The following is a 27,244-nucleotide window of genomic DNA, read 5'->3' as shown; positions in this document are numbered from 1 at the left end:
TGAACCATGGTCTCTCATTGAGAGAGGCAGGGTTGAGGGTGCAACCCAATCTGCAAAGATCCACAGTGGCATCTGTAATGCGAATTTTCCATCATGCAAACAGGTGAGAGTTACATCCTTACAGTAAATGAAAACATTACAGGAATCTATTTTGTATTGCAATTATAGAATATTTAAACAGATATATATTACAGTAAGTTTGACTGTAAAATATATTTTTACAACAGGACCCAAAGGCTGCCCCCAACAGGGGGAAGAGGAAAAATATTTTCAGATGCGCAGGAAAATGCTATTGTTGACATGGTTGTTGTCAACAATGCAATAAAACTGCGGGAGATTCAAGATAGAGTGCTGGCTGATAATGATATATTTGAAAATGTTAATTCTGTCAGCACAACAACTATTGCTCAAGTCCTAAAGAAACACCAAGTTACAATGAAACAGTTATACACTGTACCGTTCGAGAGATACAGTGAACGGGTAAAAGAGCAAAGATACCAATATGTCCAGGTAAGACGTCTAGGGTTACGTACACAGCTATAGAAAATATTTACAGTAAAAAAAAACACTAGCATTTCTACAGTAAAACTGTGCACTTACTGTTTTTCAGAGAGTAATGGAGGTGGAAGCACTGGAAAGACAACATTCATTTGTATTTATCGATGAAGCTGGATTTAACCTTGCCAAAACACGGCGCAGAGGAAGGAATGTTATAGGTCAAAGGGCCACTGTGGAGGTTCCAGGCCAAAGGGGGGGAAATATCACCATGTGTGCTGCAATGGCCAATGATGGTTTGCTTCTCAACACACTACTCATTGGCCCATACAACACAGAAAGGCTTATAGCTTTCCTAGAAAAGCTCTATGCTCAGCTAGTGCCAGCAGAACAGGGGGAGCCAGTAAGAAACCCCCAAGTTTTTGTCATATCAGTTTTGCTGTTTAAAAATGAAATCACTTTATGTATCTAGTCCACCCTTTTGAAGATGTCAAGTATTTGGAGAAATGTACTAAAGTAGTCAACTTTTGTAGTCAAAACTTTCTTACTCATCATTATTCACTATTAATTATGGTAGAATTAATGTAGAAGTGTTCAGAAACATATTTCTATTCTTATTTACAATAAAGGTTACTCCAAACTGGCACAATACATTACTTAGCATTAATTTCTATTGGGCACAACATCATGAAACACAACCAAAACTAACTGCAAATGCATCCAACAAGGTTGTAGAGAGCGGCAAGTAGCCTAGAGATGACAGTGTTTAGAGCGTTGGAACAGTAACTGAAAGGTTGATATTATGAATGCCAGAGCCGACAAGATAAAAAATCAATTGATCTGCCCTTGAGCAATGCACTTAACGCTAATTGCGCCAGGTTCCCTGTCAATAATGGCTGATCCCTGGCTGTGACACGACTCTCAGGGGGAGTTACGATATACAAAAAACACATTTTCATTTCACACTTGTACAAGTTACTCACTTGTACATGCATAATAAATATAGGCACCCCTTATTTGACCTTTTGAGTATCACAAGCTTGATGTAGTCATTGCGTGCTCAGAATATAAATTACAAATTAATTTGTCCAAATACTTATGACACCCTCAAATGAGGGGACTTGATACATGAAGTGTATTAATAAATAAACGGTAAAACGGTAAAACAGATATGTATGAAAATACCTTCAAAAAGAAGGTGGCATTCTGTGACATAGCGGCTTCACTGTCCAACTAAATACATAGGGGAGTGTACGTATAACATTTTTTAAAAATCTTATTTAATTGGTGATAGCATATTTACATTTTAGTCATTTAGCAGATTCTCCTATCCAGAGTGACTTACATGAGCAATTATTCCTTGTGAGGTGAGTATTTTCCAGACAGCGAGGAGGGGGATCCAGATGAGACAGAAGGCGATCATACACCATCCTAGAGCCACGCCCCATGCAGGGTACTGCACCGTACTGAATGTCAACAACGACCACACCAGGATCATCTACACATCAACAACAACAACATACACACACAAACAAGAGTTAGAGAGTGTGGGTGCGTCTGTTAGAGAAACAAAGGGGTTAGAGAAATGAGGACCATTGAACAGAGAGCCAGGTAGGATAGAATCTAAGTTCTAAAGAGAAAGACAGAGACAGAGGCAAAGAGCGAGAACTCACAATGATGATGGCGGGAGAGATGAAGAACCAACAAGCTCTCCACCACAACCAGAAGAGAGAGCTCCTCATCCCAATCATCATCTCTATGTCCTTAATGAAACGGTTTCCTCCTACACACAAACACATAATACATGTCACAGAATATGTACAGTGGGGCAAAAAAGTTTTTAGTCAGCCACCAATTGTGCAAGTTCTCCCACTTAAAAAGATAAGAGAGGCCTGTAATATTCATCATAGGTACACTTCAACTATGACAGACAAAATGAGAAAAAAAATCCAGAAAATCACATTGTAGGATTTTTAATTCATTTATTTGCAAATTATGGTGGAAAATAAGTATTTGGTCACCTACAAACAAGCAAGATATCTGGCTTTCTTGATGTTTATAGTGTTCTCTCTGGTGTGCAATCTGGTTTCTGCTCAGGTTATGGATGTGTCACTGCAATCTTAAAGGTCCTCAACGATGTCACCATTGCCCTTGATTCTAAGCAATGTAGTGCTGCTATTTTTATTGACTTGGCCAACGCTTTTGATATGGTAGACCATTCCATTATTGTGGGCCGGCTAAGGGATATTGATGGCCTGGTTTGCTAAATTCCTCTTTCATAGAATACGGTGTATAAAGTCAGAAAATCTGATGTCTCAACCACTGTCTGTCACCAAAGGAGTATCCCAAGGCTCAGTCCTAGGCCCCACACTCTTCTCAATTTACATCAACAACATAGCTCAGGCAGTAGGAAGCTCTCTCATCGGTTTATATACTCAGCTGTCCCCTTCCCAGATTTTGTGTTACATGCACTACAACAAATCCTTCTTAGTATCCAACAAGCTTTCTCTACCCTTAACCCTGTTCTGAACATCTCCAAAACAAAGGTCATGTGGTTTGGTAAGAAGAATTCCCCTCTCTTCACAGGTGTGATTACTACCTCTGAGGGGTTAAAGCTTGAGGTAGTCACCTCATACAATTACTTGGGAGTATGGCTAGACAGTACACTGTCCTTCTCTCAGCATACATCAAAGCTGCAGGCTAAAGTTAACTTCTTATGGGCAGGTGGGATGGTAGCGTCCCACCTGGCCAACATCCGGTGAAATTGCAGAGCACGAGATTCAAACTACAGAATTATAAATATTTAACTTTCATAAAATCACAAATGTAATACATCAAAATAAAGCCTAAGTTCTTGTTAATCCAGCCGCTCTGTCAGATTTCAAAAAGGCATTACGGCGAAAGCACACCATGCGATTATCTGAGGACAGCACCACGCATACAAAAGCATTAAAAAAATCAAATTTAAGACGGAGAATCGTTATTGTCTTTACTGGAGAAAAATACCAAAGCACGCGTTCTCATGCACACGCTTGGAAACACTACAGCCAAAATGGGAGCCACCTAGAAAAACTACAATTTCTTGCTAATTTTTCAAAAAATTAGCATGAAACTCTTTCTAAAGACTGTTGACATCTAGTGGAAGCCCTAGGAACTGCAATCTTGGAGGATTTCGCCTTATAATAAAAGTGCCAGCCATTGAAAACAGTGGTAGGCTGATTTTTTGGGGGAGGATGGTTTGTCCTCGGAGTTTCATCTGCCATATCAGTTCTGTTATAGACATCATTTTAACAGTTTTAGAAACTTTTGAGTGTTTTCTATTCAAACCCACCAATTATAAGCATATCCTAGCTTCTGGGCCTGAGTAACAGGCAGTTTACTTTGGGAACGCTTTTCATCCGGACGTGAAAATACTGCCCCCTACCCAAGGGAGGTTAAATCTAGACTTGGTTTCCTCTATTGTAATCACTCCTCTTTCACCCCAGCTGCCAAGCTAACCCTGATTCAGATGACCATCCTACCCATGCTAGATTACGGAGACATAGCTTATAGATCAGCAGGTAAGGGTGCTCTCGAGTGGATAGATGTCCTTTACCATTCGGGCTTCAGATTTGCCACCAATACTCCTTATATGACACTGTACTCTATACTCCTCTGTAAACTGATCATCTCTGTATACCTGTCGCAAGTCCCACTGATTGATGCTTATTTATAAACCCTCTTAGGCCTCACTCCCCCCTATCTGAGATATCTACTGCAGCCCTCATCCTCCACATACAACACCCGTCTGTCAGTCACATTCTGTTAAAGATTCCAGTCACATTCGCTCGTCTTTTCAGTTCGCTGCAGCTAGCGACTGGAACGAGCTCCAACAACCACTCAAACTGGACAGTTTTATATAAGTCTCTTAATTCAAAGACAATCATGGACACTTACTGACAGTTGTGGATGCTTTGCATGATGTATTGTTGTCCTCTACCTTCTTGCCAAATGTGCTGTTGTCTGTGCCCAATAATATTTGTACCATGTTTTGTGCTGCTACCATGTTGTGTTGCTACCATGTTGTTGTCATATTGTGTTGCTACCATACTGTGTTGTCATGTGTTGCTGCTTTGCTATGTTGTTATCTTAGGTCTCTCTTTATGTAGTGTTGTGTTGTCTCTCTTGTCGTGATGTGTGTTTTGTCCTATATTGTCCTATATACTGTATCTTTTTTTTATACCAGCCTCCATCCCCGCAGGAGGTCTTTTGCCTTTTGGTAGGCCGTCATTGTAAATAAGAATTTGTTCTTAACTGACTTGCCTAGTTAAATAAAGGTTAAATAAATACAAATACAATTAAAATAAAAGTAATAGGGTGAATGCACTTAACTACAAAATAATAGAAACGCTTCAGTAATAAGGGATACAAATTATATTGAAAGCAGGTGCATCCACACAGGTGTGGTTCCTGAGCTAGTTAAGCAATTAACATCCCATGCTTAGGTCATGTATAAATATGTTGGGCAGGCCATTATTTCTGCTACCATGGCTATGCCACTATAGGATGACAAAGCCCACATCCACAGAGCACAAGTGGTCACTGAATTAGTTGATGAGCATGAAATATGTAAATCATATGCCATGGCCGTCTGTCAGCAGATCTCAACCCAATTGAACACTTATGTGAGATTCTGGAGAGGTGCCTGAGACAGCGTTTTCCACCTCCATCAACAAAACATCAAATTTTGGAATTTCTCGTGTTAGAATGGTGTCACATCCCTCCAACAGAGTGCCAGACAATTGTAGAATCTATGCCAAGGTGCATTGAAGCTGTTTTGGCTCGTGGTGGCCCAATGCCGAGCTGCCTAGCGATGGAAAGCCCGCCTGACGAGCTAAATGCCTTTTATGCAAGCATCACTGAACCATGCATGAGAGCACCTGGCTGGTCATGGCTCACATCAACACAATCATCCTAGACACCCTTGACCCCTAAAGTCTAGAACCAACAGGACCCTGAACAGCTTCTACCCACAAGCCATTAGACTGCAAAACATTTGTTTAGCTAAATAGCTAAATAGCTAAACAAATAGTTAAATAGCTAAACAAATGGCTAAATAGCTAAACAAATAGCTAACCGGACCACCTCCATTCCCAGCTAACAATTCTAGGGTGAGATAAAATACATTTAAAATAAAGTGTCCAGTTTTCCATTTGTTAGCGAAACATTCGAGCATGTTTGTGTTAATATATGCCATTTAGCAGACGCTTTTATCCAAAGCGACTTACAGTCATGTGTGCATACATTCTACGTATGGGTGGTCTCGGGGATCGAACCCACTACCCTGGCGTTACAAGCGCCATGCTCTACCAACTGAGCTACAGAAGTGTTAAAGTTGGAATATTCCCTTAAAGCCAAACAGAATGGATCTCGAACGTGGTTATAATGTTCTCAGAATTTACAACATGAATGTTCTATGTGTGTTTTATGGGACGTTGCAAGAACATTCATGTGTCCAGTTTTCTGAGGATTAGGAGAATATTCCATCAATGTCCCACCAAACATATACAGAACAGAACATGGTTGCCATATTATCAGATTATACAGTATTAATGTTCTAGATGCGTTTCATGGAAATGTTGCAAGAATATTTCTGTGTATCAGTTGTCTGGCCATCGCCAAGGAAACGTTCTCCAAAATGTTTAACTACGCATCATGCCTTGTTACTGTTGCCAAGCACATCAAGGCCCTGATTGGTGAACCACTGATTTGCCCACAGTTCTTTTTTTTGTTGAGCAAGTTTACGGATACTCACACACATTGTGATTTATACATTAATTATTATTGAACATGTCCTCACCTGGGATTTGCACTCAAATCTTCCTGCTCTGCCTCCATGTGTCACGCTTGTGTTAAAATCGACGGACCAAGGCGCAGGGTGATCGGAGTTCCACGACTTTATTAAAAGCGAAACTTCTCAACAAAAACAATATACAATTAACAATACGTCAAGTAACGTAGTGCAACAAGCACATACACTAACAATATCTCACAAATGCAGGTGGGAACAGGGACACCTTAAGTATGATCCCCAATTAGAGACAACGATAATCAGCTGCCTCTAATTGGGAACCATACTCAATCCCAAACATATGAATAAATCGACTGGAACACCCCTAGTCATGTCCTGACCTACAACACCATAGAGAACCAAGGGCTCTCTATGGTCAGGGCGTGACAGTACCCCCTCCAAAGTTGCGGACTCTGGCCGCAAAACCTGAAACCAAATGGGGGGGACTAGTGTCGGTGGCGGCTCCGGTGGGGGTCGTAGCCCCTGCCCAGAACCGGCCATGGCGTCGGGCTGAACGCCGTGCCTGGACTGGGCATCGGCGCAAAGGAAGGCTCCTGCCATGGAGCGGGACTGGACACTGTGCCTGGACTGGGCATCGGCGCAGAGGAAGGCTCCTGCCATGGAGCGGGCCTGGACACTGTGCCTGGACTGGGCACCGGCGCAGAGGAAGGCTCCGGCCATGGAGTGGGACTGGACGGTGTGCCTGGACTGGGCACCGGCGCAGGTTGCATCGGACTGATGACACACTCCTCAGGACGAGTACGTGGACCGGCACAGGACGCTCCGGGCTGGGGAGGCGCACTGGAGGCCTAGTGCGTGGAGCAGGTACAGGTGGCACCGGACTGATGACACGCACCTCAGGGCGGGTGCGAGGAGCCGGAACAGGGCGTACCGGGCTGGGGAGGCACACTGGAGGCCTGATGCGTGGAGCCGGCACAGGTTTCACCAGACTGCTGACAGGCTCTTCAGGTTGAATGTTGAGCAGACCACACCTGACATCTCTCCTCTCTCTCTCTCTCTCTCTCTCTCTCCCACTTCTCCATCGCCTCCCTGACTGTCTCTGGTTCTTCAGGGCGAGTTCGGGGAGGCAGATGGCACCAGACTGATGACCTGCTCTTCAGGGCGGGTGCGAGGAACCGGCACAGGACGTACCGGGCTGGAAGGCACTGGAGGCCTGTGTGCGTGCAGATAGCACCAGACAGTGTCATGTTTCAGCAAGACTGCTGAGCAGGCTCTCTCCAGGTTGAATTCCTGACTCCCAAACAGGCAGACCACACCCCTGTCCCCCAAAAAAATCTTGGGGTTTCTCTGCGGCCCCGGCGTTGTCGCTCCTTCCTGATCCTTCTCGATTCTCTCAAGGAAGGGTCTCGCATCCTCGGATTTCCTCCCAGGTCCAACCACTTTATCTCCAGCACGCTGCTCTGGGATTCTGTCACACTTGTTAAAATGGATGGACCAAGGCGCAGCATGATTGGAGTTCCACATCTTTATTAAAAGTGAAACTTCTCAACAAAAACAATTCAAAACGGGCGAGTGCAACAAGCACATACACAAACAATATCCCACAAATGCAGGTGGGAACACAGATGCTCCCCAATTAGAGACAAGATAATCAGCTGCCTCTAATTGGGAACCATACTCAATCCCAAACATAGAAATGAATCAACTAGAACCCCCCCCGTGACACAATCTTAATTTATAGCTCTTGTTGCTGCAAATTTGTAGTGTATTCAAGGTTTTCAAAGGCTTCTAATGTCAGAATTGATTTGCCCTAACAAAAAAGTATTAATCCCTACAAAAGCTTTCCAATAATTACAATCCACATAATAATTCACATTTCCTGTTGCTGCAGGATTATTTTCCTGCTTTAGCAAACTGGCTCAAATTAAGATCCTACATCTTTCTGTAGCATATTTCAATTTACCGTAGATATAGAAGACTCCAATGAGCTACAGCAGAGACGAGATCACTAGAACAAAGCCAGCACAGAACTAATCTATCAGAGTCACCCAGTATATCACTGCCTGGAGAGACACACACACACACACACACACAGTTATCACACACATACACGCACAGACGCATGCACACACTCACAAATACACACACATATAGCATGAATGAATTCGCACTAAATGGTCAACAGCGAAAGGAAATTGGGGGATCTAAGGACGTACTTCGGTTACGGTAACTAAGGACCTACCTGGGTTACGCACGGCAGGCCGAGCAGGAAGAGAATGGCACAGGGAGCCACATAGACGATGGAGTTTTTTTTATTTGAAGGTTTCAGGAAAGGCCTCCTGTAGGCAGGTGGAGATGACCTCTGAGGGAACAGAGGTCAAGAGTCAGAGGTCAGGGGTCATTGTCTAGATCTAGTTGGTAGTGTGTGTTTGTGTCTGACCTAACTGCGAGTCGAGTCTGAGGGTGAGCAGCATGAAGAAGAAGAGGATGGACCAGAGAGGAGAGATGGACAGGGCATCAGGGTATGCAATAAATGCTAGGCCAAAAACACACACACACACACACACACACACACACACACACACACACACACACACACACACACACACACACACACACACACACACACACACACACACACACACACACACACACACACACACACACACACACACACACACACACACACACACACTGTTAGTTTCTTAGGTGGTTGTCATGTCAGGTAAAGCTGAATACAGTACAATGTTGTACTACTGACCTGCCTGGGCCACCTCTGATACAGGCTTTCCATAAACATGACCTAGGATGGAGAAGATGGTGAAGCCTGCAAACACACGGGTACCTATACGGTGACATTAGTTAATAAGGATCAAACACACTGTCAATGAAACACAATGAAACAACTGGAACTGTGTTCTTAAATGTATATTTCATAGTTTCTATGATGCAATTGGCATCAGTCTGGTGTGTGTGTGTGTGTGTTTTCCATACCACAGTTGGTGAGGCAGACGATCAGCGCATCCTTGAACACATTGTTGTGGAACTTGTTTTAAAAAGGACAAGGCTGTGACTCCACCCCACGCTACCGACAGCGAATAGAACATCTGTATCGCTGCATCCCATCCACACCTGCCACAGACACAGACACAGACACAATCACAGATGACACAGTCAGCCTCAGTAACTTTTAACAGCAATCAGTTAGGTATTTTGAGTGAACCATCTATTTGCTACAAGGTATCAAAGTTTGACTTTGAAATTTGACGTTTGTTCATGTCTCTCCAAACATCTACGGGTGAAGTTAAGGTAAACAATGGTTTTTGATGTTTAAGTTGAGACACTGTTACAGAACTCCACAAAAATGAAACTGAAAACACTTGAGTCGAGCTGGGGATTTATACATCTCGTTAAGGGATAAGGTTTGGGGATAAGGTAAAAATAGGGTTAAGTTTAGGAATTAATTCAGAGCGATTAAGGGTTAAAGTTAGGGAAAGGCATAAAACCAAAAAAAAAGGATTGTCTTGCACTGGGATTGAACTTGAAACCTTTGGCATTGGATTGTGGCTTTATACGCCCATTCATGTCCACAACACCATAGCAAGCTGCCAGCCTACTTGAATGCAATAGTGCTCCCCGACAATCCCAGACGTTCTTGGGACTTCAAACTAGGGTGATTTCCCTGCTCTGTGAGCAACATAACTAACAGGTAAACTAATACGGCCTCTCCAGCTGATCAGTGGCAGATATGGTGAGAGGAACCCTGACCTAGTGGGGTTAAAGGGTAGTGGTTTGTTCCTGAGTAGATATGAGTAGAAAGGTCATAGTCATATGTGAGAGGTTAGTCCCTGACCTCTGCCTCGCACAGCCGATATGTAACTCAATGCCGTCTCTGGCACCCTCTAGTGTCACTCCACGGATCAGCATGACCACATATGGAAACGTAGCGGTGAAATAAACAACCTAGGGACAGACACACAAACAATTATTAGACTGACAACATACACACACACATCAGAAAGACAGGACCAACTCACACACACGAAATGGATCTGGGTGATACAGACTTTTCCTGAGGACTTGATGCCTTTGTATAGGGCAGCAGCAATGAGCAGCCATCCCAGCAGCAGGCAGAGAGCCAGATGCCAGACCACCGGACCAGTCTCATCCAGACTACTAGGTCTTTGTAAGGCCACCAGGCTGGGGAGGGACGTACAGACAGATAGACCACCTTACAGACTGGCTATATTGTAAAAAATCATGAAAACTAAAATGTGCTTTTTTGTCTTAATTTAGGGTTCGGGTTAGGCCTTATGGTTAGCAGTGTGGTTAAGGTTAGGGTTAGGTATACAATCGAATTGTATGACTTTGTGGCTGTGTCAACTATTGACCACTCTGTAGAGCTGCCTCCAGAACAAGATTCATGGTGAAAAACACTAACCTGTCTTACCGACAGGCTCAGCTTACCCGCTGCATTACAGGCAACCTGGCATTCAACACAACCTGTGCTCCCACTGAAATATTTTCGACTGCGAGCAAAAATGAAATAGAATTGAGGTGTGTGTGTGTGTGTGTGTGTGTGTGTGTGTGTGTGTGTGTGTGTGTGTGTGTGTGTGTGTGTGTGTGTGTGTGTGTGTGTGTGTGTGTGTGTGTGTGTGTGTGTGGTTTGATACTCACTCCTAGTACTGTTCACTGGTACTCTGTACTGGAATGCTGATATTTCCCTCTGGGCAGGTCCCATTCTCCCACAGCGTCATGTTGGCTGTAAGTACTGGCACACTCCAATTGGAAACTCTTGTAACATTGCACAGGTCAGAACTCATTGGTCAAAGTGGCAGAGTTACTGGGCACTCTTTCCTGGTTCACCTGGGTCATGTTCATTAAAGCACACAGTGGAAAATGTTTTGACATGTTTAGCAATGTAAAATTGAAAAATAACTGGACAAGTCCAGGTTTTCTTCTGTTTGGAGCCTAGGTTACACAATGGAAGAGTAAAAACTGCACAACATGGACACTTCCCCACATCTTTAAATGTGATGCTACATTATAAAACAGGTACCTCTAGGTGTGAGGCTACAGTTGCTGTTGGACCAGTAGAAACAGTCGCTCCATGGCAGAGGGGCAAACATGTAGTAGAGACCGTGGGCAATGATGACATTATAGTAGATGGCTACTAACGTACTGACCAAAACCATGGCAACACACGCACCTGAAGAGGAGAGGGAGAGGGATGAAGGGTTAAAAATAATCGCTGTTTGATTATTATCAAGGAGGATTCTTCAATATTTGAATCTGAATTTCACTTCACTTCCTGCATAGATTTAACTGAGGTGAATTGTCCCTATCCCTGATAGCAAAGTCACTTCACTGACAGAACATGCAGGTCTGTGAAGTTCCATCTTTACCACATACTGATTCAGCCCGAGGCAAACAGTCAGAACCATTGATTCCTGGTGTACTGGTCAACCTGTCACGTTGTAGTTCCTTTTCTTCAGATGTATGTAAACAAGGAAGCTCCATTTTGAGGGAAACATTCTCTAAGACCTGGCAGAGAACGTGATAAGTGTGATAAGTGTGTCATTTATCCAACACAGCACGCGCTACAGTAACTGCAATGGCAATGAAAATAAATAAATAGATGAGTCACAAACGAGTATGACTGTGACCGTGTGGGTGAAAATCTAGCACTTTAACAAAGAAGAAATTAGGAATAGATGTATAATTATTTAACTACAGATACTGGAAATGTGAGCGAAATAGCTGTAAGTAGCAGTAGAAGTATTGTTGTCCATTAGTTTACTCCAATTAGGGTAGGGATGGTAGGGAAAGAAACACGCCCCCAAACAAAAAGTATGACTAAGAATTTGTTTACATGCACACCCGAGACCAGTGCTCTTTTTAGACCTTGTACTGAGGACCCAAGGTGGTGCACAATTTTGTTTGAACATTTTTGTTGTCCTGGTGGTCCCCCACCCTTAGAAGCAGAAAGTGGATGTTTCTGTTTTTCAGGGCTAGAGTATTTTCAACCTAACTTCCATTTCCATTTCCCCTGAAAAGCTGAAAGTAGGGGACTCGGCTCAGGCGTCTTTCTATGCCTGTTACGTTAGGTTAAGGGTCACCAGGACCAGGATTTGGAAACATGACCCTAGACAGTTCTATAAATAAACAATAGCAGTAGAAGGATTTACACTGAGTAACCCCAAAACTGAGTAACGTCTTTACCATGCAATCTGTGTTCTGGCTCATAAAACAGCTACATGTAACTGCCAAAATGAAGGAAACACATAAAGTGTCTTAATAGGGCATTGGGCCAAGATGAGTCACCAGAACAGCTTTAATGAACTTGGCATAGATTCTACAAGTATCTGGAACTGTTTTGTGGATGGTGGTGGAAAAACACCATCTCAGCCACCACTCCAGAATCTCTCATAAGTGTTCAATTGTGCTGAGTTCTGGTGGCTGAGACACTGACACACACACACACAACCGTCAACGCGCCGCCTGTGCTCCTTTGAGACCCCTCTTTCAAAGTGACTGTCACGCCCTGACCTTAGAGAGCCTTTTTATGTCTCTATTTGGTTTGGTAGTGTGTGATTTGGGGTGGACATTCCATGTTTTTGTTTTCTATGATTTTGTATTTCTATGTTTTGGCCTGGTATGGTTCTCGATCAGGGACAGCTGTTCAGGGACAGCTGTCTATCACTGTCTCTGATTGGGAACCATACTTAGGTAGCCCTTTCCCTCCTTTCAGTGTGGGAAGTTAACTTTGTTTGTGGCCCCAAAATTGCCCTTGTTAGAAGCATGTGTTTCAAACATAAGGAAGTGGATGGCTGCAAACTTTCTACTTTTAAACTCAGACAAAACAGAGATGCTTGTTCTCGGTCCCAAGAAACAAAGAGATCTTCTGTTGAATCTGACAATTAATCTTAGTGGTTGTACAGTCGTCTCAAATAAAACTGTGAAGGACCTCGGCGTAACTCTGGACCCTGATCTCTCTTTTGAAGAACATATCAAGACCATTTCAAGGACAGCTTTTTTCCATCTACGTAACATTGCAAAAATCAGAAACTTTCTGTCCAAAAATTATGCAGAAAAATTAATCCATGCTTTGTGACTTCTAGATTAAACTACTGCAATGCTCTACTTTCCGGCTACCCGGATAAAGCACTAAATAAACTTCAGTTAGTGCTAAATACAGCTGCTAGAATCCTGACTAGAACCAAAACAATTTATCATATTACTCCAGTCCTAGCCTCCCTACACTGGCTTCCTGTTATAAGACGCAGGCCTCCTAATTGTCCCTAGAATTGCTAAGCAAACAGCTAGAGGCAGGGCTTTCTCCTATAGAGCTCCATTTTTATGGAATGGTCTGCCTGCCCATGTCAGAGACGCAAACTCGGTCTCAACCTTTACGTCTTTACTGAAGACTCATCTCTTCAGTGGGTCATATGATTGACTGTAGTCTGGCCCAGGAGTGGGAAGGTGAACGGAAAGGCTCTGGAGCAATGAACCGCCCTTGCTGTCTCTGCCTGGCCGGTTCCCCTCTTTCCACTGGGATTCTCTGCCTCTAACCCTATTACAGGGGCTGAGTCACTGGCTTACTGGGGCTCTCTCATACCGTCCCTGGGAGCGGTGTGTCACCTGAGTGGGTTGAATCACTGTTGTGGTCATCCTGTCTGGGTTGGCACCCCCCCCGCCCCCCCTTGGGTTGTGCCGTGGCGGAGATCTTTGGGCTATACTCAGCCTTGTCTCAGGATGGTAAGTTGGTGGTTGAAGATATCCCTCTAGTGGTGTGGGGGCTGTGCTTTGGCAAAGTGGGTGGGGTTATATCCTTCCTGTTTGGCCCTGTCCGGAGGTGTCCTCGGATGGGGCCACAGTTGTCTCCTGACCCCTCCTGTCTCAGCCTCCAGTATTTATGCTTCAGTAGTTTATGTGTCGGGGGGCTAGGGTCAGTTTGTTATATCTGGAGTACTTTTCCTGTCCTATTCGGTGTCCTGTGTGAATTTAAGTTTGCTCTCTCTAATTCTCTCTTTCTTTCTCTCTCTCGGAGAACCTGAGCCCTAGGACCATGCCCCAGGACTACCTGACATGATGACTCTTTGCTGTCCCCAGTCCACCTGGCCGTGCTGCTGCTCCAGTTTCAACTGTTCTGCCTTATTATATTATTGGACCATGCTGGTAATTTATGAACATTTGAACATCTTGGCCATGTTCTGTTATAATCTCCACCCGGCACAGCCAGAAGAGGACTGGCCACCCCACATAGCCTGGTTCCTCTCTAGGTTTTCTCCTAGGTTTTGGCCTTTCTAGGGAGTTTTTCCTAGCCAACGTTGCTTGCTGTTTGGGGTTTTAGGCTGAGTTTCTGTACAGCACTTTGAGATATCAGCTGATGTACGAAGGGCTATATATAAATAAATTTGATACATTTGAAATAAATTTGAAATTATACATAGCCCTTAAGCGTCACGGTTGTTTTGTGGTGTTTATTGTTTTTGTCGGCGTCATCCTAAATAAAAGGATTATGAACGCTCACCACGCTGCGCTTTGGTGTAGTTCTTTCGACGGCCGTTACAGTGACTGAGATCAAGACTCATGTTTTGTCATGTGCACAAGTACAATGAAATGCCTTTCTTGCAAGTTCTAAACCCAACAATGCAGTAATCAATAACAATGTAATACTAAACATAAGATCGTGTAGAACAAAAATACACACAAAATAAAAATAAGAAGAACATGAGAAAGTAAGTAAGCATAATATATACAGGATCAGTCAGTTCCTGTACCATATTGACAACGTGCAAGGATACTGGAATGATAGAGGAAGATATGTATATGGGTAAGATGACTAGGCATCAGGACATATGATAAACAGAGGAGCAGCAGTGTAAATGGTGCGTGTGCGTGTGCGTGTGCGTGTGTGTAATCAGTGTAAAGGTGTGTGCATATTTTATGAATTGTGTCAGCGTGTGTGAGTGTGTAGGGCCACGTGAGTGTGCATAGTCCGTGCAAAAATAAATTACAATGGCAAACTCAGCCACTTTGTTAACTATTTAGCAGTCTTATGTCTTGGGGATAGAAGTTGTTCAGCAGCCTGTTGGTGTCGGGACTTCCTTTCACATCGCCTGATATTAGAGGGCCTGGATGGCAAAGAGCTCGGCCCCAGTGATGTACGGTGCTGTCCTCACCACCATCTATAGCGCCATACGATCGAGGGCAGTATTTCCCTACCAAGCAGTGATGCGGCCAGTCAAGATGCTCTCAATGGTACAGCTGTAGAACTTTGAGGTCCCATGCCAAACCTCTAACCTCCTGAGGGGGAAGACGTGCTGTCGTGCCTTCTTCACTACTGTACGAGTGTGTGTGGACCATTTTAAGCCCTCAGTGATTTGGATTTCGAGGAACTTGAAGCTTTAGACCGGCTCCACTGCATCCCCGTGGATGGGGGCGTGCTCACGTCGGTGATGGCCCTCACCTTGCACAATGTTGTTATTGTCGAAGTGTGTATAAAATGCATTGGGTTTGTGTGGTAGAGAGGCATCGTTGCCCTTGCCTCATGCGGTGGGCGTCACAGCCTGTGTAATATCATTCCACCTTATTCCTTACACCATATTGTCCTTTTGCTCATTTGATGAATCTGCGCAGGTCATAGCGGGACTTCTTGTACTTGTTCCTGTCCTCAGCCGTAGCCTCAGGATTGTCTGTGATAGCCCTGTGTGCGGTAGCTCTGTCCTTTAGTTTAGCACCATCCTCGCTGTTAATCCAGGGCTTTTGATTGAGAAAGCATTGAACCTTCACTGTGGGGACAATGTCGCCGATGCATTTCCTAATGAAGCCTGTGACAGAGGTGTCTAGCTCGTCTATGTTATCAGCGGAGTCCTGAAACACATTCCAATAAGTGCTAGCAAAGCAGTCCTGTAGCATAATCTAAGATTCTGGTGATCATTTGTCAATGGAGCGAGTAATGGGTACTTCCTGTTTGAGCTTCTGCTTGTTAACAGGAAGCAGGATTGCAGAGTCATGAACTGATTTGCTGAATTGCGGAATAGGGAGGGCCTTGTATGCTTGCTTGTGGGTAGAACAACAGTGGTCTAGGACTTAGTGTTGAAGGAGACTGGTTGATGGAAGTTGGGCATCACATGTCTTAATGACACAATTAAAATCACTGGCAACCAGAAAAGTAGCCTCCTGATGTAAGTTTTCCTGCTTGTTTATTGCCCTGTACAGTTCGTTAAGTGTCAGCTTGTTATTTTTCTTGTCCTGAGGTGGAATGTATACAGCAGTCAATATAACAGCTGAAAACTCCCTCAGGAGGTGGAAGAGTCAACATTTTACCATCAGGTGTTCCAAGACGGGTGGACAATGGGTCGACAATTCCATGGCGCTTGAGTCAGCACAACAGTCCATTTCCCTTTTCTTCTAGCGATGGTAGCCAAAATAAAGGGCAACTGGGCATTTTTATACATGACCTTAAGCCTGATGGTATGTTCATTGTTTAATTAACTCCGGAACCAAACCTGTGTGGAAGCAACTGCTTTCAATATAATTTGTATCCCTCATTTATTCAAATGTTTCCTTAATTTTGGCAGTTTACCTGTAGAGGCTAGTCTGACAGAGTGACCCACTGAATCTGAGGCTGGGTAAGGAAATGATTGGCCGTAGGGTTACATATGTTAACCAAGAGGTTGGGTATATAAATGGACTGGCAACCTTAGAGTTAGGGTTAGCCCTGTGGCTGTACGGATAGATTCCCGGAACTCCCGCCCATAAAGAGTTTAGGTTCAGGTCAAATAAAAAAAAGAATAATAATAATTGGTCACACACATGGTTAGCAGATGTTAAATAGCCTTAGTCATTACTACACTGTTTAAATAAACGTGAGACCAATCTCCCCTAAGGTCAATATGATTGATTCAGTGGTATAATGGGCTGGCTGCTTACACAAAATTAAAACACATAGAGAGAAGCAAAAAAACAGTATTACAGCCAGTCCCAATTAAATCTTCACCCCTTCCCCTTGGCCCTTAGATGCTGACCAGACACACGTGCGCCATCGAGCACATCTTGATTTTGTCCCCCTACACCAGACGCGATCAGGACACTCAGGTTGAAAAATCTAAACTAACTCTGAACTACCTATATTAATTTGGGGTCAGGTCGAAAAGCATTACACATTTATGGCAATTTAGCTAGCTAGCTTGCTGTTGCCAACTACTTTGTCCTGGGATATAAACATTGAGTTGTTATTTTACCTGAAATGCACAAGGTCCTCTACTCCAACAATTAATCCACAGATAAAAAGGTAAACTGAGTTTGTTTCTAGTAATCTCTCCTCCTACAGGCTTCTTCTTTGCACGTTATATGGCGGTTGGCATCCAACTTTAAGGCGCAGGCGCATTATCACAACCAACTGGAATGGAGAGTGAACCTCAGTTCATCTTTCAATCACCCACGTGGGTATATGGCAAAAACCAATGAGGAGATGGCATGTGGGTATATGCTCCTAAAAACCAATGAGGAGATGGGAGAGGCAGGAGTTGCAGCGTGTCGAGTCATTAAAACTATTTTTTTTAACCACTCCAAAAATGTGTTGTTAAACAATAAAAGATCATTTATTAACATTTCTGAAAATGGATGTATAGTGTTTTGGAATTAAACCCTTCAAATGATTGACAGTCAACCGCCACTCATCCATAATTTTGTCCATAAGAGTGTCAAAAGTTACACTTTTGGCGGATAGATGAATTCGTAGTGCGTTCTTCATGCATTTCATCTGCCTTTGTGTGGTCTTAGTCTCTTTACAGTAAGGCTTATGGAGAATAAACTGCATACGTATTCATACATATCATCATCATATTATAACATTTATTGTAAAAAGACAGTAACTGTCAAATGGGGACACATACACAGACAACATACACACCAGTTGATGTTTGTGGGAGGAGCTTATAGGAGGACGGGATCATTGTAATGGCTTGAATGGAATCAATGGCATGGTATCAAACACATCAAACAAATGGAAACCACGTTTGACTCCATTCCACTGATTCCATTCCAGCCATTACAATGATCCCGTCCTCCTATAGCTCCTCCCACCTGCTTCCTCTGGTACACACATCCTATTAGAAATGTGAGCATCCACACTCACATATACCAGCAAATGTGGCTTTGAAATCATCACCACAGAAGTATACAATATTCACGTAGCTTATATAAAGTTATCTTTCCTCCAGAGTTGACTTTGGAAGAAGCACTTTCAACATGCTTTGAATGATCTATGCATCTAAAGCTTAGAGAAAGAAAAATGACCTGATATGGAGATCTATCATAATGTCCTTTGAATGATAAGAGATAAAACAACAGATAAACTTGGAGCACCTGGGCCTTTGTGCTTTTACAGCCCTTTACTGCCCCTTCTTGGTGAGATTGGGGAATTTAAATGTTAGGCTAAAATAAGGACTGCTGCACAATGCTCTGATGGTGAGATGATGCTGCCGCCCGGTGGTGAAATTGGTGCTTTACACATCAATGGTGTTAGCCAGACGCAGACAGAGGGCCGACTCCGAGGGGACATCTCCGATGCTGATCTCATTCCCCTCCAGACGCAGTGTCCTTAGCTTGGAGAAGTTCATTACGTCCACGACATCACAGAAACTCCCCAGGGTAAACTCTACAGAGAGAGAGGAGGGAGAGATGGCGAGGAAGGGAGAGAGAGGGAAGGGAGACAAAGGAGTGGGAGACAGAAAAATAAAAGGGACAAATGAGAGTGAGAGAGGGGGAGGAGCTATTGTTTACATTCTGGCATTCAAACAAAAAGGAACTTTGTTTGTTTAACTTCAAAGGGTTGCTGAAACCACGTCATACGAATCACTCAAAACGTGTCCCACCTGCAGCAGCCACATCACCCCCCACAGCCACATGAAGTGGAACCAGAGTCACTGACCGCTCCACTAACTCCAACAAAAAATTGTCATAATCGACTTCGATTAATAGCAAAGACGGTGTGCGTGAGTATGTGCACGAGTGTGTTTACTGCTTGCAGGCCCACTTTACACACCTTTGATGTGGTTGGCCTGCAGGTAGAGGTGCTCAAGCGTCTGGCTGACGGGGGGGATCCTCTCCAGCTGGTTGAAGCTGAGGTCCAGCTCCACCAGGCCAGACACGTTGAAGGTGTTGGGGGGGATGCCATTGTCGGTCAGCTGGTTGTGGGCCATGCGGACGTACTGCAGCTGGGAGAACTTACTGAGGAAACCCTCTGGGACAGCACTGATGGCGTTGGACTCCAGGTACAGCTGGTGGAGGCGCTCTGGGAGACTATCTGGTACCTGGACATGGATCGTCAGTCGATCAATTAATCATTCAATGAATTAATCAATCTTGCAAGGCTATTCGATTGCCATCGCTGGCTTCAATGAACAGTCACACACACACACTCTACATTACGATACCTTCTTCAGCTTGTTGCCGCTGACATCAAGCAGAGTGAGTGAGTTCAAACCCCTCAGAGACGTGCCCATATCTGTCAGAGCGTTATCGTGGAGATACAGGATGGTCAGGTTTTCCATGCCATCAAGGGCCGCTGGTGTTATCTAGGCACTCACACAAATACAAACTTTATTAACTTTATTTAAAACTTCTGAGCAACAACAACAACAAAACATGCTATATTTAAATTATTGATAGAAACAGTAAGGCCTGGTGCTGTCATACTTGACACAAGGATGAGTGTTGTCTTTCCAAGAGTGTGTTTTAAAAAGTTTTTTTTTTACATGTGGCTTGGACACTTGATTGAAAAACCTCTGGATCCACTTTACAATCAACATAAAAACATCTGAAGACAGATGAAGATGAATGAAAGTGTTTGAAGGGCCAGTAGTGGTGAGAAGTCTGAGTGTTGTTACCTTGTTGATGTTGTTGTTGTTGAGTCTGAGGTCCCGTAGTGAGCTTGGCAGGTTGGGGGGGACACGAGTCAGGTTATTATGTTGAAGATACAGACGCTCCAACCCCTGCAGCTTGGCAAACACCTAGAATATAAGGACATGTTAGTTCAAACATAAAAGTAGGTTTGATTTGTCAAGGCCTAGTGCAGTGCAGAGCAGGGTTTCCGAACATGTTCCGAGCATCTTTTTGTGAAGTTCAGTGTCATGTTGTGTTGGGTAGAGTAACCTACCCTCTTGCCGATTTTGTCCGTAGACAGAGCGTTGTGATGCATCATGACCCAGACAAGGTTGGTGGCGTTGGCCAGGGCAGAGTCTGGCATGGCGGAGATCTCATTGTGCTGCAGGTACAGATACTTCATCCTGGAAGGCACATTGGGCATGGCTGTCAAGCCACGCCCATCACAGTACATAGCGATGGGGAAGGAGGGCGGGCAGTCACACTCTGCAGGACACTCCCCTCCGGTGGTGTCAGCCAATAGGGAGCCCTCGACATAACCACGACCTCGCAGGGCGGACAGCCAGAGGAACGGGTCCTGCCTGCCTGGCGAGGTGAGGGATAGCGGCAGGACGCACGCCAAGAGGAACACACACAATCCCCTCATGGTCACAGACGCAGGTCACACACACGCAGAAAAGAGCTTACACACAAGTCTACCTCAGCCTGAAGGAGAGACGGAGAGAAAGAGAGGAGACAGATTAGTTACCCAGAGTTCGGAAATGTGAGTAAAACATACCTGAACAAACTGGGAAAGACTCCAAATATCAGTGGAAAAATCAAACCAACCTTGCCCTACTACAAGAAAAGGGCCCCAAAGAAATGAGAGCACATTGTAAAGACCCATGGACTCTCCTTTTTAGGAGTTTGAATACATACATTTCCATTAAATAGATAGATGTTTCTCTGCCCCTCTTTGTAAAAGCAACACATACTGTACTACTGGAAGCTGCACCATAATGTACTACTGGAATCTGCACCATAATGTACTACTGGACTCTGCACCATAATGTACTACTGGAATCTGCACCATAATGTACTACTGGAATCTGCACCATAATGTACTACTGGAATCTGCACCATAATGTACTACTGGACTCTGCACCATAATGTACTACTGGACTCTGCACCATAATGTACTACTGGATTCTGCACCATAATGTACTACTGGACTCTGCACCATAATGTACTACTGGAATCTGCACCATATTGTACTACTGGAATCTGCACCATAATGTACTACTGGAATCTGCACCATAATGTACTACTGGAATCTGCACCATATTGTACTACTGGAATCTGCACCATAATGTACTACTGGAATCTGCACCATAATGTACTACTGGACTCTGCACCATAATGTACTACTGGACTCTGCACCATAATGTACTACTGGAATCTGCACCATAATGTACTACTAGACTCTGCACCATAATGTACTACTGGAATCTGCACCATAATGTACTACTAGACTCTGCACCATAATGTACTACTGGAATCTGCACCATAATGTACTACTGGACTCTGCACCATAATGTACTACTGGAATCTGCACCATAATGTACTACTGGACTCTGCACCATAATGTACTACTGGACTCTGCACCATAATGTACTACTGGAATCTGCACCATAATGTACTACTGGACTCTGCACCATAATGTACTACTGGAATCTGCACCATAATGTACTACTGGACTCTGCACTATAATGTACTACTGGAATCTGCACCATAATGTACTACTGGACTCTGCACCATAATGTACTACTGGAATCTGCACCATAATGTACTACTGGAATCTGCACCATAATGTACTACTGGAATCTGCACCATAATGTACTACTGGACTCTGCACCATAATGTACTACTGGACTCTGCACCATAATGTACTACTGGAATCCGCACCATAATGTACTACTGGACTCTGCACCATAATGTACTACTGGACTCTGCACCATAATGTACTACTGGAATCTGCACCATAATGTACTACTGGAATCTGCACCATAATGTACTACTGGAATCTGCACCATAATGTACTACTGGAATCTGCACCATAATGTACTACTGGACTCTGCACCATAATGTACTACTGGAATCTGCACCATAATGTACTACTGGACTCTGCACTATAAGATACTGTCATTTTTTTACAGTCTATTGCAACATGACTAGAAACATCAAAACACCATAACCAATCATAACCAACCATAATCAAAGGTATCCCAGCACAGAGCTCATGTCAAAGAGCAGCTGATCAGCCAAACAACAGGCAATATTGACTCAACACTGGATATACTGCATGTTAAATACTGTATGTTACTGCAGAGACAGAATTTAGGGCTCTTTCTCCATGAAGTAATTGGTCCAGAGAGGGAAGAAAAAAGGGAAGAATATATCCATGAATGTAGTCTTTGTATAAGTATTCACGCTGGTGCCAAACCAGCACATTCTGCAGAGAAATGTCGAACAAGTGTCCTTTAATGCAAAAAAGAAAGAAAAGTATCCAATAAAAACAAAAGACGTTACCTTCTGTTTTTCTCCTTTTCAATAACATTAGGTGGTGATTTAAAATAGACACACAAACTTGCACTGGCACACACACAACACACAACACACACCTACCTACCTGATCAGTGAGAACTAGTCCCTCCTCTTGAGAGGCTGTGCAGGACTGAGAGGGACTTTGCCAAACACTTTGTGAAAACCTCTCTCTCTCGCTCTCTCTCTCTCTCTCCAAGACTTCTTTCCCTCCTCCATCCCTCTCTCCACCGATCCTTCCCTCTCGACCCCCCTTCACTCTACACTTTGCTAGCTTCCCCCTCTCTCCCCCTTCCTTTTCTTTCCTACCTCACCCTTTCCTGTTACTACTCACACAACCCTGCCCCTCTGCTCCCTCCTCTCTTCTCCTATCAGCCCCTTCAAACCTGCCCAGCTCTTGTTTTTCCCCCTCCTTCCATCTCTCTCCTTCCTATACCCTTTGTCAAACCCAGTTGTACCGGGGTCTCCTTCTCCTCCAGGTTGAGTGTGGGAAAGAGAGTGATATAGTGCTTTGCTGTGGGATGGCTGTGCCTGCGGTATTGCTCTCATCTATGGAGCATGTTAAGGCCCTCAGTCCCCTGTCCCCGCTAAACACCCCCATCTGTACCTGTACTAAACAGTCAGTTCCAAATTGGCCTCCCATCTCCTCATTTCTGTTCTTATTACAGGCTCATAACAGCTCTAAATGCATTCCCCCTGCCCTTACCCAGGGGCTTACATTAACTTACCTACCTGCTTGGGGTATCCCACCTTCAGCCCAACCTTCCTCTCTCTCCAAAGTGTTGATATTTACCCTATAAACCTATCCTGAAGGTTGAAGAACACACCTAGGTTATAATTGACCTCGTAGATGCTGAAGGTTCAACACATTTACAATGGTAAATCTAAGTGCTGGTGGTAGAGCTATAACTCTAAGGCATCCTGCCACAATGACTACCACCCTGTAGCACTCACATCTGTAATAATGAAGTGCATTGCGATAGAGTTTGGACGATAAACTGAAAATAACTGACACCAACATGGCCTTCCTCTTATGGAGTGAACATTATTCATAAGGTTTACATGGTGAAAATTTGACCTCTCTGAAATGAAAATGGATGGCCCGACCTTCAGCAAAATATATTTGACCTAAATCCTCCCTGAATGCTTAGAAAACAAGTGGATAGAGGAGAACATGTGTCCTGTTTACCCTCAATTCTTGGACAGACCAGAGTCTTAGATATGCAGTTTTAGAAACTGTTCTCTGTCCAGTAAAGCCTTACAATGCAACGCAGGAATTTTGATTGCGCACAGGGCTGCAGACCAGAAGGTTGAGGGTTCGCAGACTACTTTGGAACAGAGGTGGAAATATTTCCGTTATATTAAAAGCATTGCATGAATCAATAATTGTATTTGCTTGTTCGAAAAAAATGGCCTTTTATAAAAATGTCATGCAATTCTACATCATTTTACATATTACCAGAATATTTTTTAATACCACACAAATTACCTAAATTAGAATAGACAGAGAGATAGGCCTACACCATGTGTTTATCATATCATATATCTCCATCTAAACTGTCCCTGTTTGCAAATAACTCAATCTGAGGTGTCATTAGGAATCTGAGCATGGTACTTTCAAAAGTTAGGCCTACCTTTCCACCCCAGACAGAGTATGCATGCCGACGCAGAAAGAAATGATGTTTTAGCGGCTGGCTACTCTTCTTCCGTGGCTTAACCCAAAGAGAGACAGTCTCAAGTGTTTCCCTAAAAGCTGCCTGGGTTTAAGCATCTTCTATTGTACATAAAGTGAATAGCTTAATCAATTGATAGTAAAAAAAAAAAAGATTACTTCCCAAGCAAAGTCTAATTTAGGTCTCCTCCGCTATAGAAAGTCAAATATATCCCATATGCATTGGAGTCACATCTTTCACAGGTATTTTACAGTTTGTTTCTAGCATAAAGCATTGCGGATCAAAGTGCTGTTATAGGTCACTTTATGTAATCAAATCCATTTAAAAAAAAAATCTTAAACTGTCAATACCTGTGCTTTTTGCAATTTAAAAAAAAATAAAAAGTAGGCCTATGGCATACCCTCTCATACCCCCTCAAATTGAGTCCTGGTTTTAACTTAACAGCCCTTCACGGACACAGAGGTAAGCTATTTAAAGGGTGCATGTTGGGTGCAGGAATTGACCAACAAATCTACGATATATCAGCATTATACCCTCATTTAGTCTGTCAAACAGGTAGGCCTACCTCCTATTTCTTAAATAGGAAGAAATAGGCTCCAATACAAAGCCCTCTTGTTGTTAGCAAATTAAAATGAAGATGGTTGAAATGAGTGATGCCTACTCAAATTTGCTTACTTTCAGCACCATGAGCTCTCTCCATTTCTGACTGATTGTTCTGTGGCTGCAGCGTCAAGTTTCAGCACCACAATGTCAGTTACTCGATTCTGACTTACTGTGAGGTCAATACCTCTGATAAACACATCATGGGCAAGAAACATCATGTTTTTCATCAAATCATAGCAGTAGCAAGCTATCAAAGTTGACCTCCGGTCCTCCTTCTCATCTTTGTGCTCTTCTTCTCGAGCTGAACAGAACATAGGCTATAGAATAGTCCATGCACAACCGAGTACAATATTTAGACTAAACTAAACATTAATTTCGGAAGAAGCCTTTGACTCTCCTCCTGAACTGCCACCGTAGGCCCAGACAGCGCAACCATTGGTTAGGCAGCACACACCTTTCTTGGGGATCAGCAAGAGCAGAGCAGGCAGGGCTCAGTGTTGGAATATCAGCCTAGTTTTATTTAGACCATTCTAGCATCTATCTTAGAAATATAACTCAGCTCTATGCTTCTCTGAGCATGCACTTCGTAGACTATAGCCTATAGGCTATGGATCCATTTTGACCGACTGGCTCGATTCGGTCTTACATAACAACATTTGAAATGCCGTTTTTTTACATTGGATAAAAGTAGAGACTCTATGGTATATGGATTGACTAACCTTCATGTCTTAAAGTAATGATGGACTGTAATTTCTCTTTGCTTATTTCAGCTGTTCTTGCCATAATATGGACTTGGTATTTAACCAAATAGGGCTATCTTCTGTATACCACCCCTACCTTGTCACAACACAGCTGATTGGCTCAAACGCATTCAGAAGAAAGAAATTCCACAAATTAACTTTAAAGAAGGCACACCTGTTAATTGAAATGCATTCCAGGTGACTACATCATAAAGCTGGTTGAGATAATGTCAAGAGTGTGCAAAGCTGTCATCAAGGCAAAGGGTGGCTACTTGTCACAGTTCATGAATCCACTGCCTCCCTCTCTCTTTCTCTCTCTCTCTCTCTCTCTCTCTCTCTCTCTCTCTCTCTCTCTCTCTCTCTCTCTCTCTCTCTCTCTCTCGTGTTTGTGTGGGCGTGGTTCCCAATCTCGGCTTGATTGTCTGCGCCAGCTGGAACCACTTATCTTCCCTTTATATGTTCTGTAACCAGTGTTTCTTGTTGTCAGATCGTTGTTACTTCCCTGAGGTTGTGTCGTGTGTCCGTGTTCATCTCTCGCCGCCCTTGTGTGGATTATCTGCTGCGCTCCTTCCTACCCATCCGGACACACTCCCCTGGATTTCTCAGCACGCTATCATCGGAAGATGCGCCCTAGTCCCTGGGTCGGATTCCGTCTGAGTACAGTCTGTCTGTCCTGTTGCTGCTGTAAACTGTATTCATTAAACCATCGTTGCTTGCATCTTGCATCCGCCTCTGTATTGTCACAGAACGATCTGACCAGACCATGGATGCAGCGAGTTCAACGAGTCTGACCGAATTCATTTCCCGCAGTATCACGAGAATGGATCAACAAGAGGAGAACATCTCCAGCACAGGTCGGGCAGTACAAGCCCTTGCGACGCAGGTATCCCAGCTGACCCAACAATTACAACATCTGAGGGGTTCCGCTGCGCCACCTACACCGGCAGTTCAACCCGCCCCGCCAGAGCCGGATTCCCAGCTAGAGCCACGGCTACCGACACCAGAGGGTTATTCAGGTGATCCTGACTATTGCAGAGCTTTTCTTACGAGATGTTCCATGCATTTCTCGTTGCAGCCACGGACCTTCAACCGTGAACAGTCTAAGGTAGCATTCGTACTCACACTGCTATCAGGCAAAGCGGCTCTTTGGGGAACGGCGGTGTGGGCGAACCAGGACCCATGCTGCACCTCTTTCCAGACACTCTCCGAGGAGATGAGAAGGGTCTTCGATCGGGCCGTGGCGGGTAGGGAGGCGGCCAGACTACTCGCTGACCTTCGCCAAGCAGACCGTTCAGTATCGGAATACTCCATCCAATTCCGCACTCTGGCCGCAGAGTGTCAGTGGAAAGAGGAGGCGCAGTGGGACATGTTCCTGCATGGGCTGGAGGACCGGATCCAGAAGGAGATTTATGTTCTGGACCTTCCCAGGAGTTTAAATGGACTAGTGGAACTAGCCTTGAGGGTCGACG

General features: G+C 44.0%; 1 protein-coding gene and 1 pseudogene across 2 annotated transcripts; both read right to left on the bottom strand.

The window, feature by feature from the left end:
- Nucleotides 1-1,822: 1,822 nt before the first annotated feature.
- LOC118389355 (sodium- and chloride-dependent neutral and basic amino acid transporter B(0+)-like) lies at nt 1,823-11,043 on the bottom strand (annotated as a pseudogene).
- Nucleotides 11,044-18,126: 7,083 nt separating this feature from the next.
- On the bottom strand, nt 18,127-22,976 carry LOC118388812 (fibromodulin). 2 transcript variants are annotated; one of them, XM_052527102.1, is made up of 6 exons: nt 22,848-22,976; nt 20,454-20,884; nt 20,185-20,307; nt 19,732-19,872; nt 19,341-19,608; nt 18,127-18,953 (listed from the first exon to the last, which is right to left on the bottom strand). In XM_052527102.1, the coding sequence occupies exons 2-6, from the start codon at nt 20,823-20,825 to the stop codon at nt 18,802-18,804; spliced, it is 1,056 nt and encodes a 351-aa protein (XP_052383062.1). In that variant the 5' UTR covers nt 20,826-20,884; nt 22,848-22,976; the 3' UTR covers nt 18,127-18,801. The 2 variants fall into 2 exon arrangements, with proteins under 2 accessions (XP_052383062.1, XP_035634187.1); XM_035778294.1 differs by lacking the exon at nt 22,848-22,976 and adding an exon at nt 22,748-22,771.
- Nucleotides 22,977-27,244: the final 4,268 nt, after the last annotated feature.

This window comes from Oncorhynchus keta, chromosome 10, assembly GCF_023373465.1.
Source record: "Oncorhynchus keta strain PuntledgeMale-10-30-2019 chromosome 10, Oket_V2, whole genome shotgun sequence".
NCBI lineage: Eukaryota > Metazoa > Chordata > Actinopteri > Salmoniformes > Salmonidae > Oncorhynchus > Oncorhynchus keta.
Note: the sequence above shows the minus strand (reverse complement) of the source record. Positions and strands in the feature narration are given on the sequence as shown.

Bases quoted from the DNA above. Each gene is read 5' to 3' on its own strand.
- LOC118388812 (XM_052527102.1), bottom strand. From the start codon at position 20,825: ATGAGGGGATTGTGTGTGTTCCTCTTGGCGTGCGTCCTGCCGCTATCC. The intron at 19,609-19,731 runs GTATCGTAATGT...ATCCATGTCCAG, and splicing joins GCGGCAACAAGCTGAAGAAG to GTACCAGATAGTCTCCCAGA. The intron at 18,954-19,340 runs GTGTGTAAAGTG...CTCTCTCTGTAG, and splicing joins GCAGGCCAACCACATCAAAG to AGTTTACCCTGGGGAGTTTC.